Here is an 18679-nt window from a genome sequence, read left to right on the forward strand (position 1 = left end):
CCCCCGTACAAGAGCTCACAGGGGCCATGCCCCCCACCCCAGCGGTGCCTGCTGGCCCCCTGGGCTGCCAGGGCCTGAGGGCAGCAGCGAACACTGATCCCCCCCTCCCCCAGCAGTATGGGCTTGTGCTGGACCTGGGGGGGCTTGTGCTTTGCCTCCCCCCCACTCTACCCCCCCGCAGCCCAGGTAGGGGAGGAGAAAACGTCTATTTTCACATCATGCAAACTGCCCTTCCATACCCCCGCCCAGCCTGGGCCAGGAGCACGGGGGGGGGGGGACAACCCCCCAGAGCACACAGGCCCAGCACCGAGCCCCCCAGGGTTATGGCTTTGAGGAGGGTTTTGGCTGGGGGGTGCACAGGAGCCAGGTGCCCACCCTCACGGAGTCCAGGGGGAGCAGGCTGCAGGGGGCTCTGGGTCGTACCCCCCCAGCGAGCCGGGAGAGGCGCTGGGGGTGAAACCGGCGGCTCTAGGTGAGCGTGATGTAGGCCGAGGCCTTCTCCTTCAGCTGCCGCAGGCACAGGTGACAGCTCCAGCTCCCTGTGGGGGAGGGGAGAGTGTCAGACGCCCCCCACCTGGCCCCCTCTCCCCCCCTCAGCCTCCAGCCAGGGTCCCGCCCCAGCCAGGTTTGGTGCAGGCTCATGGGGCAGTGGGGGGGTCTCACCTTCGGGGGGCTCGGCCATGGGGGGGCTCAGGCAGTACATGTGGTAGCCCCGGTCACAGTCGTCACAGAACAGCAGCTGGTCCTGCCAGGAAAGGGGGGAGGGTGAGTCGGGGGGGCAGTGACACCAGGCCTGCGGCGCAGGGGCCATGGGGCAGGAACGGGACCCGCCCGGCGGGGGGGGGGGGGGGGGCTCACGTCGTTCTCCGAGGTGCCGCAGAGGCTGCAGGACTTGCACTCGATGCACTGCCAGCGGTAGGTGCGCACGGCCGCCGTCATGTTCACCGTGAACTGCAGACACGAGGGGTGGCCTGCCGGGGGCAAGGCAGAGTCAGGGGGTAGAGTAAGCCAGGCCCCCCCCCCCCGTCACCCCTGTGGCACCTGCTCCCCGCCAGGCTGAGACCCAGCCCCCGCCGAGGGGCGCCGGCCCGAGGGGGGGGCGTTACCGGAGCGGCCGCAGTCGGCGCAGGAGATGAGGTCTTCGGGGCAGCCGGTTTTCTTGGCGCCGCCTAGACAGAAATCACAGTAACCGTTGGGGATGACCGAGCCGTCCGGAGCTTTCTTAGCTGCAAAACAGCAAGGAGAGGCTGAGACAGGGCAGGCAGCAGGCAACTCCCCCCCCCCCAGCAGCCTCCCGCCGCTGCGAGCTTCCTCCGCACAGTGCCCCCCGCAGGGACCACGTGAGGGGTGCAGGGCAGACCTGGCTCCTTGGGCCTTCCCCCCGCGCCCCCCCCTGGCTGAAGGGCCAGGACCCAGGACGGCTCTGGGCAGACCCGGGTGCTGCCGCAGACGGGCCCGAGTTCTCGGAACAAAGGGGCCCAGGCCTCTCCCGGCAAGTGGGAAACAAGAAACCCTGGCTGGAGGGGGAGGGGACGGGACATGGCTTGGTCAGACACTGGGGGGCTCCGCTGGGGGGCCGGGGGGCCCTGTCCTGGCAGGTAGGGCAGGCCCGGGGGGGCCGTGGCACGGAGGGAGGCCAGGGCTCGGGGGGGGCCCCTGCTGCCCCAGACACTGTCCTGACGGGATTGGCAGGCCTGAGACCCAGGCGATGGGCTGCCGGGACCCCGCCCCTCCCCAGAGGCTGGGGGTTACCTGTGTGCTTGCGCTGGTTCTCGGGGACCCAGTTCAGCTCTTTGTAGAACTCTGCCCGGAGCAAAAGCCAGAAAGAATGAGATTAATTCCCCCCCCGCCCAGCCCCCGGGGCACGACAGCCTCTCTTCCCCCCCCCCCCCGCCCCCGGGGCACGACAGCCTCTCTTCCCCCCCCCCCCGGGGCACGACAGCCTCTCTTCCCCCCCCCCCCGGGGCACGACAGCCTCTCTTCCCCCCCCCCCGGGGCACGACAGCCTCTCTTCCCCCCCCCCCCCCCGGGGCACGACAGCCTCTCTTCCCCCCCCCCCCGGGGCACGACAGCCTCTCCCCCCACAACCAGCCAGCGATGGGGGGAGCCCCCTACCCTGCCCCTGAGAAGAGCATGGGGTCTGGGGGGCCCTGTCCCATGACCCCCCAGGGCTCTCTGGCACACCCCAGAGCAACAGGGCCCCCTGGGGGCTGGTTCCCACCCCAGCACTGACCCTCCCTCCCAAGGGGTCACCCCCAAAGCGCCCCCCCACTGCACAGTCACAAGCCAGGCAGCCCCGCGGCTCACGCTTGTGGTTGTTCTTGCGGTGGAAGGGCAGCGTGTGGCGCTCGGCGTTCTCCTCGCCCTCCTCCTCCGCCAGGTGGGTGTGGGTGTAGTGGTAGCTCAGGCCGGGGCGGTTCTTGTAGCGCTTCCCGCAGACTAGGGGGGAGGCAGGGTCAGAGCCCCCCAGGCTGGGAGCCCCCCAGTGGAGAGGGCCCTGCAGGACGCCTGGGTCCCTTCCCGCCCCCCCTCACCCCCCCAGGCTGGGAGCCCCCAGTGGAGAGGGCCCTGCAGGACGCCTGGGTCCCTTCTCCCCCCTCACCCCCCCAGGCTGGGAGCCCCCAGTGGAGAGGGCCCTGCAGGACACCTGGGTCCCTTCTCCCCCCTCACCCCCCCAGGCTGGGAGCCCCCAGTGGAGAGGGCCCTGCAGGACGCCTGGGTCCCTTCTCCCCCCTCACCCCCCCAGGCTGGGAGCCCCCTAGTGGAGAGGGCCCTGCAGGACGCCTGGGTCCCTTCTCCCCCCCTCACCCCCCCAGGCTGGGAGCCCCCCAGTGGAGAGGGCCCTGCAGGACGCCTGGGTCCCTTCTCCCCCCCTCACCCCCCCAGGCTGGGAGCCCCCCAGTGGAGAGGGCCCTGCAGGACACCTGGGTCCCTTCTCCCCCCTCACCCCCCCAGGCTGGGAGCCCCCAGTGGAGAGGGCCCTGCAGGACGCCTGGGTCCCTTCCCGCCCCCCTCACCCCCCCAGGCTGGGAGCCCCCCAGTGGAGAGGGCCCTGCAGGACGCCTGGGTCCCTTCCCGCCCCCCTCACCCCCCCAGGCTGGGAGCCCCCCAGTGGAGAGGGCCCTGCAGGACGCCTGGGTCCCTTCTCCCCCCCTCACCCCCCCAGGCTGGGAGCCCCCAGTGGAGAGGGCCCTGCAGGACGCCTGGGTCCCTTCTCCCCCCCTCACCCCCCCAGGCTGGGAGCCCCCAGTGGAGAGGGCCCTGCAGGACACCTGGGTCCCTTCTCCCCCCTCACCCCCCCAGGCTGGGAGCCCCCCAGTGGAGAGGGCCCTGCAGGACGCCTGGGTCCCTTCTCCCCCCTCACCCCCCCAGGCTGGGAGCCCCCTAGTGGAGAGGGCCCTGCAGGACGCCTGGGTCCCTTCTCCCCCCCTCACCCCCCCCCGGCTGGGAGCCCCCTAGTGGAGAGGGCCCTGCAGGACACCTGGGTCCCTTCTCCCCCCTCACCCCCCCAGGCTGGGAGCCCCCAGTGGAGAGGGCCCTGCAGGACACCTGGGTCCCTTCTCCCCCCCTCACCCCCCCAGGCTGGGAGCCCCCCAGTGGAGAGGGCCCTGCAGGACGCCTGGGTCCCTTCTCCCCCCCTCACCCCCCCAGGCTGGGAGCCCCCCAGTGGAGAGGGCCCTGCAGGACACCTGGGTCCCTTCTCCCCCCTCACCCCCCCAGGCTGGGAGCCCCCAGTGGAGAGGGCCCTGCAGGACACCTGGGTCCCTTCTCCCCCCTCACCCCCCCAGGCTGGGAGCCCCCAGTGGAGAGGGCCCTGCAGGACGCCTGGGTCCCTTCTCCCCCCCTCACCCCCCCCCCCCAGGCTGGGAGCCCCCAGTGGAGAGGGCCCTGCAGGACGCCTGGGTCCCTTCCCGCCCCCCTCACCCCCCCAGGCTGGGAGCCCCCTAGTGGAGAGGGCCCTGCAGGACGTCTGGATCCCTTCTCCCCCCCCTCACCCCCCCAGGCTGGGAGCCCCCAGTGGAGAGGGCCCTGCAGGACGCCTGGGTCCCTTCTCCCCCCCTCACCCCCCCAGGCTGGGAGCCCCCAGTGGAGAGGGCCCTGCAGGACACCTGGGTCCCTTCTCCCCCCTCACCCCCCCAGGCTGGGAGCCCCCAGTGGAGAGGACCCTGCAGGACGCCTGGGTCCCTTCTCCCCCCTCACCCCCCCAGGCTGGGAGCCCCCTAGTGGAGAGGGCCCTGCAGGACACCTGGGTCCCTTCTCCCCCCCCCAGGCTGGGAGCCCCCCAGTGGAGAGGGCCCTGCAGGACGCCTGGATCCCTTCTCCCCCCTCACCCCCCCAGGCTGGGAGCCCCCTAGTGGAGAGGGCCCTGCAGGACACCTGGGTCCCTTCTCCCCCCCTCACCCCCCCAGGCTGGGAGCCCCCAGTGGAGAGGGCCCTGCAGGACACCTGGGTCCCTTCTCCCCCCTCACCCCCCCCGGCTGGGAGCCCCCTAGTGGAGAGGGCCCTGCAGGACACCTGGGTCCCTTCTCCCCCCTCACCCCCCCCGGCTGGGAGCCCCCTAGTGGAGAGGGCCCTGCAGGACACCTGGGTCCCTTCTCCCCCCTCACCCCCCCCGGCTGGGAGCCCCCTAGTGGAGAGGGCCCTGCAGGACACCTGGGTCCCTTCCCGCCCCCCTCACCCCCCCCGGCTGGGAGCCCCCAGTGGAGAGGGCCCTGCAGGACGCCTGGGTCCCTTCTCCCCCCCTCACCCCCCCCCGGCTGGGAGCCCCCAGTGGAGAGGGCCCTGCAGGACACCTGGGTCCCTTCTCCCCCCTCACCCCCCCCGGCTGGGAGCCCCCTAGTGGAGAGGGCCCTGCAGGACACCTGGGTCCCTTCCTGCCCCCCTCCCCCCCCCGGCTGGGAGCCCCCTAGTGGAGAGGGCCCTGCAGGACGCCTGGGTCCCTTCCCCACACTCACTGTCGCAAACATAGGGCTTGTCCCGATCCTCCAGCGAGGTGGCGTCCTGCCTCTTGCGCATGCCCCCGATCCCATAGGCCTGGGGGGCAGGAATGGGGTGAGTTGCGGCTCCTGCCCCACCACCCCCAGGGCAGGGGCTTCCCAGGGGGCTGGCTGAGCTGCCTGCCCTCCGCCACTGGCCTTGCTCCCACCCCCCCGCTCGCCCCCGGACCCACCTTGCCCTTGGCCTTGTTCTTGCGCCGTGGGATGTCGTCCTCCGGGTCCTCGGCCTCCAGGTCGTGGGGGAACTCGCCCAGCTGCTGCTTCTGCCACAGACGGGGGTCAGAGCTGGGCACGATCGGGGGAGCCCCACTGCAGGGGGTGGGGGCAAGGGGGTGCCCGAAGGCGCTTGGGGGGAGTCCAGGGAGAGGGTGGGGGGAAGGGCCCTCACCTGACAGTCCAGCACCAGCTCCTCCTCCTTCAGCTCCGTCTTCTTGTCCCCAGTCTCAGCGCAGAGCAGGGCCTCCAGCACCGGCCCCTCCGGCAGCCCCCCCTCTTTCTTCAGGGGGGCCTCGCAGTCTGGGGGTGCACTACGTCAGAGCCCCCGTACCCCCCAAATCCCACCCCTGGGCGCCCTGACACCTCAGGAGACCCCAATAACCCCACAGGAGCCCCCTGACAACGCCAGCCAAGGCGCCCGAGCACATGGGGCTGCAATTAGGGGGAGCCCCCCACCCCCAAGCTGTCGGGGCTCAGAGCTCCCCCAGTGTTACCATGGAAGCCAAGGAGCTGAGAACAGAATGGGGGCCCCTGGAGCCCCCCCAATCCCCAGCCTCTCCTGCCCCCCAAGAACCCCTGCTCCGGGGGCCACAACAGGGAGGCACTGACAGCACCAGTGTGAATCTCCCCCCCCCATTCCCAACCCACTGCCCCCCCACTCGTACCCATCCCCCCCAGCCCTGACCTCACCCCTCCCCCCCCTCCTTACCGATCTTGAACTCACAAGGCCTCAGCCGAGGATCCTCCAGGATGTTCAGTCGCCGTCGCTTGCGCCAGCACCGGGCAGGGTACGTGTAGATTTGCCCTGGGGCCAGGCCTGGGGGGGCATCAAATGAGCCCAAGACACCCCCGCATCACCCGCCAAGGCTCCGCTACAAGAGTGAGGGGCACCAGCAGGGCTGGGGGGACAAGGCAAGGCTGGCAGGGGCTGTGGTCTGGAGTGTGGGGCCTGGGCAGGGCCAGGCTGGCAGGGGCTGCAGGGCAGGAGTGAGGGGCCCAGCAGAGTTGGGGGGCAGAGCTGGGCTGGCAGGGGGTGCCGGTCCAGAGTGAGGGGCCCAGGCAGGGCCAGGGCCAGGGGGCAGAGCCAGGCTGGCAGGGACCGCGGGGCGGGAGTGAGGGGCACCGGCAGGGCCGGGGGGCAGGAGTGAGGGGCACCAGCAGGGCCGGGGGCTGGGGGGTGGGAGTGAGGGGCACCGGCAGGGCCGGGGGCTGGGGGGCGGGAGTGAGGGGCACCGGCAGGGCCGGGGGCTGGGGGCGGGAGTGAGGGGCACCGGCAGGGCCGGGGGCTGGGGGGCGGGAGTGAGGGGCACCGGCAGGGCCGGGGGGCGGGAGTGAGGGGCACCGGCAGGGCCGGGGGCTGCGGGGCGGGAGTGAGGGGCACCGGCAGGGCCGGGGGGCTGCGGGGCGGGAGTGAGGGGCACTGGCAGGGCCGGGGGCTGCGGGGCGGGAGTGAGGGGCACCGGCAGGGCCGGGGGCTGCGGGGCAGGAGTGAGGGGCACCGGCAGGGCCGGGGGGCAGGAGTGAGGGGCACCGGCAGGGCCGGGGGGCAGGAGTGAGGGGCACCAGCAGGCCCCGTGTCCCCCGGCCCGGCTCACCTGGCCCCCGGTGGGTCTTCTCCATCCAGATGTAGCAGTTGTTCTGGGCCACGCCGGTCTGCGAGTCGAGGAAGGGCAGGCGCAGGCTGCGCTCGGCGCACAGCCGGGCATTGTAGCTGCGACAGTGCTCAATGGCCTCGCGGTAGAACTCCTCCCCCAGGCTGGAGAGATGGGGGGGCGGGAGGTCAGGGGGACCCCCCCAATGCTGGACCCCCTCCCCCCAAAATCTGCCCCCCCACACCTGGGCCTCTGCACTTATCCAAGGCCAAGTCCCTAAGGAGAACAGACTCCGCCCCCCCGCCTCAGCCACCTCCCAGGGACCCAGGCATCCGGGAGCAGTAGGGGCTGGGAGCGAGGGGCACCGGCATGGCCGGGGGGGGGTAGGGGCTGGGGGGCGGGAGCAAGGGGCACCGGCAGGGCCGGGGGGGCAGGGGCTGGGGGGCGGGAGCGAGGGGCACCAGCAGGGCCGGGGGGGGGGGGGCCGGGGGGGGTAGGGGCTGGGGGACGGGAGCGAGGGGCACCGGCAGGGCCGGGGGGGGTAGGGGCTGGGGGGCAGGAGCGAGGGGCACTGGCAGGGGGGGGCGGGGGGCTGGGGGGCGGGAGCGAGGGGCACCGGCAGGGCCAGGGGGGCAGGGGGGGGGCAGGGGGGGGGGGCGGGAGTGAGGGGCACCGGCAGGGCCAGGGGGGTAAGGGCTGGGGGGCGGGAGCGAGGGGCACCGGCAGGGCCGGGGGGGGTAGGGGTTGGGGGGCGGGAGCGAGGGGCACCGGCAGGGCTCCTGGCTCCAAGCCCCCCTTGCTGTGGGTCAGGGCCAGCCATCTGGCAGCACCCGGCTTTGCAGCAGCTTCATCCAGCCCCCCAAGCGCCACGGGGCCCGGGGCCACGCAGCTGCCTCTGGGGAGCAGGCAGCAGCCCACTGAACTGCACAGCCGGCCTCTAGGAGCCCCCCACGCCAGGCCCAGCGCTGGCCACGGAGCCACTACTGGGAGCCAGGACGTGGGCAGGGCAGGGCGGGGCCGTGCAGGCTCCAGGGGAGCCCAGAGGGCTGGGGGCGCTGGGGGCATCTGACTGCGCCCCCCACGGCTCCAGCCATGGCCCGGCAACAGGTCAAGGGGGCAACACAGGATGCACCAACAGCTCCCCATGTGCCAACAAGGCCCTGCCCACCTGGGCCCCCCGCACCCCTCCCCCCCCCCCGCACCCCTCCCCCGGGCCCCCCCGGGGCCCCACTAGGGGATTGGGAGTATCTGGGAGGGGCAGGCTGGGGAGCCAGGGGAATCCAGTGGGACAAGCTGGGGGTGCAGAGGGCACTCTGGGGGCAGGCTGGGAGATCCAGGGGGATACTGGGGGCAGGCAGAAGGGCAGTGGGGGGGCAGGCCAGGGGTCTGGAGAGCAATCCGGGGGGGGGGGGGGTTATCTTATCCCTGAAGTGGCTCCCGCAGGGCTGCGCCCATCCCTGCTAGCCCAGGCCCCAGTTGGGGGGAGGGGCGAGAGGAGCCCATTGAGACCCCCCCACACCCGCACCACCGTGCCGTGGTGCATGCTGGGTGATGCACCCCCCCACACACATCCCGTCCCGAGAGCCGCGAGGGGGGACACATCTGGGGGGGCGGGACTACATCTCCCAGCAGGCCTCGCGTTTGACAGCTGCCTGGTCCGGCCCCCCCCTCCCCCAGCCGGGAGGGAACCCGGCATCCTGCGTGTCCCCCCCAGGCCCCTCCCCCCCAGCCGTGAGGGAACCCGGCATCCTGCCCCCCCCCCAGGCCCCTCCCCCCAGCCGGGAGGGAACCCGGCATCCTGCGTGCCCCCCCAGGCCCCTCCCCCCAGCCGGGAGGGAACCCGGCATCTTGCGTGTCCCCCCCGGCCCCTCCCCCCCAGCCGGGAGGGAACCCGGCATCCTGCGTGCCCCCCCAGGCCCCTCCCCCCCAGCCGGGAGGGAACCCGGCATCCTGCGTGTCCCCCCCAGGCCCCTCCCCCCCAGCCGGGAGGGAACCCGGCATCCTGCGTGCCCCCCCCCGGCCCCTCCCCCCCAGCCGGGAGGGAACCCGGCATCCTGCGTGCCCCCCCAGGCCCCTCCCCCCCAGCCGGGAGGGAACCCGGCATCTTGCGTGCCCCCCCCCCCAGGCCCCTCCCCCCAGCCGGGAGGGAACCCGGCATCTTGCGTGCCCCCCCCGGCCCCTCCCCCCAGCCGGGAGGGAACCCGGCATCCTGCGTGCCCCCCCGGCCCCTCCCCCCAGCCGGGAGGGACCCCGGCATCCTGCGTGCCCCCCCAGGCCCCTCCCCCCAGCCGGGAGGGAACCCGGCATCCTGCGTGCCCCCCCAGGCCCCTCCCCCCAGCCGGGAGGGAACCCGGCATCCTGCGTGCCCCCCCCCCCAGGCCCCTCCCCCAGCCGGGAGGGAACCCGGCATCTTGCGTGCCCCCCCCCCCCAGGCCCCTCCCCCCAGCCGGGAGGGAACCCGGCATCCTCCGCTCCCGCCCCCCCAGGCCCCTCCCCCCAGCGGCAGGGCAGCGGGGCCCCGATCCCGCTGCCTTGGCCCGGGGACCCTGCTCGCAGCGGGCGGGGCCGCGCCGGGCTAATGAGATGCTAATGAGATGCTAATGAGGGCCCTGCTGCCTGCCTGATGAGGCACCTGAGCCGCGGCAATTCGCTCCCTCGCCGAGGCGTTAACCCTTCGGCTGCCGGCGGGCAGCGAGCCGCCTTCAGCCTGCCAGGGGGCAGGTGAGCGACCTCGGCCAGGGCCCCCCACCCCCTACCCGTGGGGCTGGGCTACGCCGGGGGGCAATCCAGGAGTCCCGGCTCCCAAGCCCCCGCCCGCGCTCTAGCCACTAGACTTCACTCCCCTCCCAGAGCCGAGGAGAGAAGCCAGCAGCCCCGACGCCCAGTCCCCCTGCTCTAACCACTAGCCCCCACTCCCCTCCCAGAGCTGGGATCCCGGCGCCCCCTGCTCTAACCACTGGCCCCCACTCCCCTCCCAAAGCCAGGGAGAGAACCCAGGAGTCCTGGCTCCCAGTCCCCCTGCTCTAACCACTAGCCCCCACTCCCCTCCCAGAGCTGGGATCCCGGCGCCCCCTGCTCTAACCACTGGCCCCCACTCCCCTCCCAAAGCCAGGGAGAGAACCCAGGAGTCCTGGCTCCCAGTCCCCCTGCTCTAACCACTAGCCCTCACTCCCCTCCCAGAGCTGGGATCCCGGCGCCCCCTGCTCTAACCACTGGCCCCCACTCCTCTCCCAAAGCCAGGGAGAGAACCCAGGAGTCCTGGCGCCCAGTCCCCCTGCTCTAACCACTAGCCCCCACTCCCCTCCCAGAGCCACGGGGAAAGGGCAGAAGTCCTGGCTGACCGGAGTTCTAGCTCTGGACATGGGATGGGCAGTCGGGCACCCTGGGCTCTCCCTCCACATATTTTTCGCGGGTCCCGTCCCCAGTCCGTGCCTCAGTTTCCCGAGACAGGCACCACCCGCCTGGCCTGGGACAGAGGGCGGTGAGGGAGGGGACTGCAGCTCTCGGGCCCCCCACATGCCCTCTCCTTTCCACTCAGCCATGCGAGCCAGCCGAGCCCCGGCCACATCCAGCCGGGGGGAGGGGGCGCGTCTGGGGCGGGGGGGGGGGGCAGGGCAGACACCTGGCGGCGGGCGCGCTGGCTGCAGACCGGCCCCCGGGTGCGGGAAGCGGCTAGGGCGGGACAGATGGACCGGGGGCTGGCGCTGCACACACGGGAGGAGCTGCGTGGGGAGGGGTGTCCGGGGGAGGAGGGGTGGGGCTGCCTGGGGGGTGGGGCTGACTCTGGTCCAGGCTTCCCCCGGCCCCAGTCTCCCTCCCCTCACCCCAGGACTCCCCGCACCTCCCCTCACCCCAGGACTCCAGCTCCCCCCCCCCCGCGCCTCCCCTCCCCCCGCAGCTGGGCCGGGGGCTCGGCCCCGCCCCCGCCAGCCGCGCTGAATCCGGGCTCCGGCGCTGACACCCCCGCCCCCGCCCAGCCGCACAATGGAAGGGGGAGCCCCCCCGCGGCCCACGCGCGCCGGCCCCGCGGGCTCCACCCGTGGGCAGCGGGGGGCGCACAATGCGAGCCCCGGGCGGGCGGGCGGACCCAGCGAGCCGAGCGCGCGGCGGGGCGGGGAGAAGGGGGGGCCCCCGCGGGGGGGGGCGCAGCCGCTGCACAAAAGCCCCCCCCGGCCCGGTACTCACGACTTGAGCGGGTTGTGCACCGCCGTGGCCATCCGCGCGCCCGACTCCCCCCGGCTCGGCGCAGCTCGCTACAATTTCATTCATTCTCCGGGGCTGATGTGGGGCAGGGGCAGCCAATCAGGGGCCCTCCCAAAACTCCAGGTGCATCCTGGGAAATGTAGTCCGGCCCCGCGCTCGCCCCTTCCCAGGTAAGGCGGGCGGGGCGCGGGGAGGGGCGGCGCCCCCCCTCCAGGGGCGGGGGAGGGCAGCTTCCTGCGCGGCTCCAAGCCGGGGATGCGGGGCACACGTGACCGCCCTGGGGCGCGGGGGGGCAGGGCACATTTGGGGGGGCTCTGTGGGAAAACCTTGAACTGCGGCCCCTCTGCCCCCCCCCTTCTGCGGCTTCCCACACGCGAGGGGCGGGGCAGCAGCTGAAGGGGGAGAAATTCACCCCCCCCCACCCAGGAACCGTCCCCACAACCCTGAGACTGAGCCAGAGACCAGGGACCGGGCGCCCAGACACACAGTGACCGAGATCAGGGACCGGGCGCCGCCCAGACACACAGCGACCGAGATCAGGGACCGGGCGCCGCCCAGACACACAGTGACCGAGATCAGGGACCGGGCGCCGCCCAGACACACAGGGACCGAGATCAGGGACCGGGCGCCGCCCAGACACACAGTGACCGAGATCAGGGACCGGGCGCCGCCCAGACACACAGTGACCGAGATCAGGGACCGGGCGCCGCCCAGACACACAGGGACCGAGATCAGGGACCGGGCGCCGCCCAGACACACAGTGACCGAGATCAGGGACCGGGCGCCGCCCAGACACACAGGGACCGAGATCAGGGACCGGGCGCCGCCCAGACACACAGCGACCGAGATCAGGGACCGGGCGCCGCCCAGACACACAGTGACCGAGATCAGGGACCGGGCGCCGCCCAGACACACAGGGACCGAGATCAGGGACCGGGCGCCGCCCAGACACACAGCGACCGAGATCAGGGACCAGGCGCCGCCCAGACACACAGTGACCGAGATCAGGGACCGGGCGCCGCCCAGACACACAGTGACCGAGATCAGGGACCAGGCGCCGCCCAGACACACAGCGACCGAGATCAGGGACCAGGCGCCGCCCAGACACACAGCGACCGAGATCAGGGACCGGGCGCCGCCCAGACACACAGCGACCGAGATCAGGGACCTGGCGCCGCCCAGACACACAGCGACCGAGATCAGGGACCAGGCGCCGCCCAGACACACAGCGACCGAGATCAGGGACCGGGCGCCGCCCAGACACACAGCGACCGAGATCAGGGACCGGGCGCCGCCCAGACACACAGCGACCGAGATCAGGGACCAGGCGCCGCCCAGACACACAGCGACCGAGATCAGGGACCGGGCGCCGCCCAGACACACAGGGACCGAGATCAGGGACCGGGCGCCGCCCAGACACACAGCGACCGAGATCAGGGACCGGGCGCCCAGACACACAGCGACCGAGATCAGGGACCGGGCGCCGCCCAGACACACAGCGACCGAGATCAGGGACCGGGCGCCGCCCAGACACACAGGGACCGAGATCAGGGACCGGGCGCCGCCCAGACACACAGCGACCGAGATCAGGGACCGGGCGCCGCCCAGACACACAGCGACCGAGATCAGGGACCGGGCGCCGCCCAGACACACAGCGACCGAGATCAGGGACCGGGCGCCGCCCAGACACACAGCGACCGAGATCAGGGACCGGGCGCCGCCCAGACACACAGGGACCGAGATCAGGGACCGGGCGCCGCCCAGACACACAGCGACCGAGATCAGGGACCGGGCGCCGCTCAGACACACAGCGACCGAGATCAGGGACCGGGCGCCGCCCAGACACACAGCGACCGAGATCAGGGACCGGGCGCCGCCCAGACACACAGCGACCGAGATCAGGGACCGGGCGCCGCCCAGACACACAGCGACCGAGATCAGGGACCGGGCGCCGCCCAGACACACAGCGACCGAGATCAGGGACCGGGCGCCCAGACACACAGCGACCGAGATCAGGGACCGGGCGCCGCCCAGACACACAGCGACCGAGATCAGGGACCGGGCGCCGCTCAGACACACAGTGACCGAGATCAGGGACCGGGCGCCGCCCAGACACACAGTGACCGAGATCAGGGACCGGGCGCCGCCCAGACACACAGCGACCGAGATCAGGGACCGGGCGCCCAGACACACAGCGACCGAGATCAGGGACCGGGCGCCCAGACACACAGTGACCGAGATCAGAGACCGGGCGCCGCCCAGACACACAGCGACCGAGATCAGGGACCGGGCGCCGCCCAGACACACAGCGACCGAGATCAGGGACCGGGCGCCGCCCAGACACACAGCGACCGAGATCAGGGACCGGGCGCCACCCAGACACACAGTGACCGAGATCAGGGCCCGTCGGGCCGGGCGCCGCCCAGACACACAGTGACCGAGATCAGGGCCCGTCGGGCCGGGCGCCCAGACACACAGTGACCGAGATCAGGGCCCCGTCGGGCCGGGTGCTGCCCAGACACACAGTGACCGAGATCAGGGCCCCGTCGGGCCGGGCGCCGCCCAGACACACAGCGACCGAGATCAGGGCCCCGTCGGGCCGGGCGCCGCCCAGACACACAGTGACCGAGATCAGGGCCCCGTCGGGCCGGGCGCCGCCCAGACACACAGTGACCGAGATCAGGGCCCCGTCGGGCCGGGCGCCCAGACACACAGTGACCGAGATCAGGGCCCGTCGGGCCGGGCGCCCAGACACACAGCGACCGAGATCAGGGCCCGTCGGGCCGGGCGCCGCCCAGACACACAGCGACCGAGATCAGGGCCCGTCAGGCCGGGCGCCGCCCAGACACACAGTGACCGAGATCAGGGCCCCGTCGGGCCGGGCGCCGCCCAGACATACAGTGACCGAGATCAGGCCCCGTCGGGCCGGGCGCCGCCCAGACACACAGTGACCGAGATCAGGGCCCGTCGGGCCGGGCGCTGCCCAGACACACAGTGACCGAGATCAGGGCCCGTCGGGCCGGGCGCCGCCCAGACACACAGTGACCGAGATCAGGGCCTGTCGGGCCGGGCGCCGCCCAGACACACAGTGACCGAGATCAGGGCCCCGTCGGGCCGGGTGCTGCCCAGACACACAGTGACCGAGATCAGGGCCCGTCGGGCCGGGCGCCGCCCAGACACACAGTGACCGAGATCAGGGCCCGTCGGGCCGGGCGCCGCCCAGACACACAGTGACCGAGATCAGGGCCCCGTCGGGCCGGGTGCTGCCCAGACACACAGTGACCGAGATCAGGGCCCGTCGGGCCGGGCGCCGCCCAGACACACAGTGACCGAGATCAGGGCCCGTCGGGCCGGGCGCCCAGACACACAGTGACCGAGATCAGGGCCCGTGGGGCCGGGCGCCGCCCAGACACACAGTGACCGAGATCAGGGCCCGTCGGGCCGGGCGCCCAGACACACAGTGACCGAGATCAGGGCCCGTTGGGCCGGGCGCCGCCCAGACACACAGTGACCGAGATCAGGGCCCGTCGGGCCGGGCGCCGCCCAGACACACAGTGACCGAGATCAGGGCCCGTCGGGCCGGGCGCCGCCCAGACACACAGCGACCGAGATCAGGGCCTGTCGGGCCGGGTGCCACCCAGACACACAGTGACCGAGATCAGGGCCCCGTCGGGCCGGGCACCGCCCAGACACACAGTGACCGAGATCAGGGCCTGTCGGGCCGGGTGCCCAGACACACAGTGACCGAGATCAGGGCCCATCGGGCCGGGCGCCGCCCAGACACACAGTGACCGAGATCAGGGCCCCGTCGGGCCGGGCGCCGCCCAGACACACAGTGACCGAGATCAGGGCCCCGTCGGGCCGGGTGCCCAGACACACAGTGACCGAGATCAGGGCCCCGTCGGGCCGGGTGCCGCCCAGACACACAGTGACCGAGATCAGGGCCCGTCGGGCCGGGCGCCCAGACACACAGTGACCGAGATCAGGGCCCCGTCGGGCCGGGCGCCGCCCAGACACACAGTGACCGAGATCAGGGCCCCGTCGGGCCGGGCGCTGCCCAGACACACAGTGACCGAGATCAGGGCCCCGTCGGGCCGGGCGCCGCCCAGACACACAGTGACCGAGATCGGGGCCCCGTCGGGCCGGGCGCCGCCCAGACACACAGTGACCGAGATCAGGGCCCCGTCGGGCCGGGCGCCCAGACACACAGTGACCGAGATCAGGGCCCCGTCGGGCCGGGCGCCCAGACACACAGTGACCGAGATCAGGGCCCGTCGGGCCGGGCGCCCAGACACACAGCGACCGAGATCAGGGCCCCGTCGGGCCGGGCGCCCAGACACACAGCGACCGAGATCAGGGCCCGTCGGGCCGGGCGCCGCCCAGACACACAGCGACCGAGATCAGGGCCCGTCAGGCCGGGCGCCGCCCAGACATACAGTGACCGAGATCAGGGCCCGTCGGGCCGGGCGCCGCCCAGACACACAGTGACCGAGATCAGGGCCCGTCAGGCCGGGCGCCGCCCAGACACACAGTGACCGAGATCAGGGCCCCGTCGGGCCGGGCGCCGCCCAGACATACAGTGACCGAGATCAGGCCCCGTCGGGCCGGGCGCCGCCCAGACACACAGTGACCGAGATCAGGGCCCGTCGGGCCGGGCGCTGCCCAGACACACAGTGACCGAGATCAGGGCCCGTCGGGCCGGGCGCCGCCCAGACACACAGTGACCGAGATCAGGGCCTGTCGGGCCGGGCACCGCCCAGACACACAGCGACCGAGATCAGGGCCCCGTCGGGCCGGGCGCCGCCCAGACACACAGTGACCGAGATCAGGGCCCGTCGGGCCGGGTGCCGCCCAGACACACAGTGACCGAGATCAGGGCCTCGTCAGGCCGGGTGCTGCCCAGACACACAGTGACCGAGATCAGGGCCCGTCGGGCCGGGCGCCGCCCAGACACACAGTGACCGAGATCAGGGCCCCGTCGGGCCGGGTGCTGCCCAGACACACAGTGACCGAGATCAGGGCCCGTCGGGCCGGGCGCCGCCCAGACACACAGTGACCGAGATCAGGGCCCCGTCGGGCCGGGCGCCCAGACACACAGTGACCGAGATCAGGGCCCCGTCGGGCCGGGCGCCGCCCAGACACACAGTGACCGAGATCAGGGCCCCGTCGGGCCGGGTGCCCAGACACACAGTGACCGAGATCAGGGCCCCGTCGGGCCGGGTGCCGCCCAGACACACAGTGACCGAGATCAGGGCCCGTCGGGCCGGGCGCCGCCCAGACACACAGTGACCGAGATCAGGGCCCCGTCGGGCCGGGCGCCGCCCAGACACACAGTGACCGAGATCAGGGCCCGTCGGGCCGGGCGCTGCCCAGACACACAGTGACCGAGATCAGGGCCCGTCGGGTCGGGCGCAGCCCAGACACACAGTGACCGAGATCAGGGCCCGTCGGGTCGGGCGCCGCCCAGACACACAGTGACCGAGATCAGGGCCCGTCGGGCCGGGCGCCGCCCAGACACACAGTGACCGAGATCAGGGCCCGTCGGGCCGGGCGCCGCCCAGACACACAGTGACCGAGATCAGGGCCCCGTCGGGCCGGGCGCCGCCCAGACACACAGTGACCGAGATCAGGCCCCGTCGGGCCGGGCGCTGGCCAGACACACAGTGACCGAGATCAGGGCCCATCGGGCCGGGCGCTGCCCAGACACACAGTGACCGAGATCAGGGCCCATCGGGCCGGGCGCCGCCCAGACACACAGTGACCGAGATCAGGGCCCGTCGGGTCGGGCGCAGCCCAGACACACAGTGACCGAGATCAGGGCCCGTCGGGTCGGGCGCCGCCCAGACACACAGTGACCGAGATCAGGGCCCGTCAGGCCGGGCGCCCAGACACACAGTGACCGAGATCAGGGCCCGTCGGGCCGGGCGCCGCCCAGACACACAGTGACCGAGATCAGGGCCCGTCGGGCCGGGCGCCGCCCAGACACACAGTGACCGAGATCAGGGCCCCGTCGGGCCGGGCGCCGCCCAGACACACAGTGACCGAGATCAGGGCCCGTCGGGCCGGGCGCCGCCCAGACACACAGTGACCGAGATCAGGGCCCGTCGGGCCGGGCGCCGCCCAGACATGTGATGGCCAAGATTGAGGTCCTATTGTGCTGGGCACTGCCCAGACCCCAGCCGAGATCAGGGCCCCTGCTCCTACAAGCACATAGGTAGGGTGATTCATCAGCATTTTACCCTTGGGGAAACTGAGGCAGGGGCCTGTGCGGGGATTCGGCCAAGGTCATGCAGGGAGTGGATGGTAGAGGTGCGAATTTAATGCTGGCCTTTTGGGTTTCAGCCCCATGCCTTTCACCCCGAAGCCTGCCTCCCTCCCACTGCACTGCCCCATGTGCTACATGGTAGGGCAGGGCGGGCTGTTAAACAGCTGCCTGGTTCCCCCCCATCCACTCCCCTGGCACGTCTCCTTTAAGAGCGGGTGAGCATCTCTGGCTGCTGGTTACCTTAGCAACCACAAGTGATCCATTTCCTTATTCAAGATAAGGCAAAAAATATATATATCTGGCTCTCCGTCTCCCCTCCCCCGCGGCAGCCGTCGCGGCTCAGGGGGATGCTGGGAAGCCAGCGGGGGGGTGGGGAGGGTGTCTGTAGTGCACTGGATTGGACCCATCGGGGAGCAGGCCCAGGACCCTGCAGAGGGAGGAGGCAGAGGCTGGGTGTCTGACCGGCTGCCGCGCCCGCATCCCACTGCTGACACCAATGTCGCCCCCTGCAGAGGCCTGGAGGGTGGAACCTGATGGTGGGGGCTGGGCAGGTGCTGGGGGGGCGGGGTTACGTGTTTCCGCGCTGTGGCCCCGTGGGGCCTGCCGTGCGGCTCAACCCACCCCCGTGACCGTCTCCCCAACTTGCTCCTACCCAGGGAACAGTCCCTCAGGCGGCAGGACAGAGCCCCCCCCCCCAGGGGGCGCCAGCCACAGCCTCAGCTGGCTTCTGTGTCACAAGTTGAGTCAGGCCTCAGCCCCCGGTCCCTGCAAAACCATGCGCGCCCCATGTCCCTTGTGCCAACAATCCCGGGGTGGGGGCTGAAGAGGGGGTGCTCACACTGGCCAGGTCTGTAGCTCTTGGGGGGGCTGGATTTTACACCCATTGGGCCTCTACTGTCCAGTGGCTGGCTGGCTTTCAGGGTATTGGGGCCCAGGGCTGGGGGGCAGGGACTCTGGTTGGGCGTGAGGGGTCCAGCAGGGCTGGGTGGGCAGGGGCTGTGGTCGGGCCTGAGGGGTGCTGGGGGGGCAGGGGCTGTGGTCGGGCCTGAGGGGTGCTGGGGGGGGGGGGCAGGAGCTGTGGTCGGGCCTGAGGGGTGCTGGGGGGGGCAGGAGCTGTGGTCGGGCCTGAGGGGTGCTGGGGGGGCAGGGGCTGTGGTCGGGCCTGAGGGGTGCTGGGGGGGCAGGGGCTGTGGTCGGGCCTGAGGGGTGCTGGGGGGGGCAGGAGTTGTGGTCAGGCCTGAGGGGTCCAGCAGGGCTGGGGGGGCAGGGGCTGTGGTCGGGCCTGAGGGGTGCTGGGGGGGCAGGGGCTGTGGTCGGGCCTGAGGGGTTCTGGGGGGGCAGGGGCTGTGGTCGGGCCTGAGGGGCCGGCAGAGCGGGGGCTGGGGGGAAGCTGGCACGGCCACTGT

The 18679-nt window shown here is 72.6% G+C and overlaps 1 protein-coding gene across 3 annotated transcripts; it reads right to left on the minus strand.

Moving 5' to 3' along the window:
- Positions 1-34: 34 nt before the first annotated feature.
- Positions 35-11282, minus strand: DPF1 (double PHD fingers 1). 3 transcript variants are annotated; one of them, XM_089769902.1, is made up of 12 exons: positions 10991-11282; positions 6809-6969; positions 5923-6030; positions 5386-5513; positions 5171-5260; positions 4956-5034; positions 2308-2439; positions 1753-1803; positions 1107-1169; positions 859-971; positions 664-745; positions 35-539 (listed from the first exon to the last, which is right to left on the minus strand). In XM_089769902.1, exons 1-12 carry the CDS (start codon positions 11020-11022, stop codon positions 469-471), a joined length of 1110 nt encoding a protein of 369 aa, XP_089626028.1. In that variant the 5' UTR covers positions 11023-11282; the 3' UTR covers positions 35-468. The 3 variants fall into 3 exon arrangements, with proteins under 3 accessions (XP_089626028.1, XP_089626027.1, XP_089626026.1); XM_089769901.1 differs by having other exon boundaries at positions 1107-1226; positions 5938-6030; positions 10991-11269; XM_089769900.1 differs by having other exon boundaries at positions 1107-1226; positions 10991-11267.
- Between the last annotated feature and the right edge of the window lie 7397 nt (positions 11283-18679).

The sequence above is a fragment of the Pelodiscus sinensis genome, chromosome 18, assembly GCF_052426305.1.
Source record: "Pelodiscus sinensis isolate ZL-2025 chromosome 18, ASM5242630v1, whole genome shotgun sequence".
Classification (NCBI taxonomy): domain Eukaryota; kingdom Metazoa; phylum Chordata; order Testudines; family Trionychidae; genus Pelodiscus; species Pelodiscus sinensis.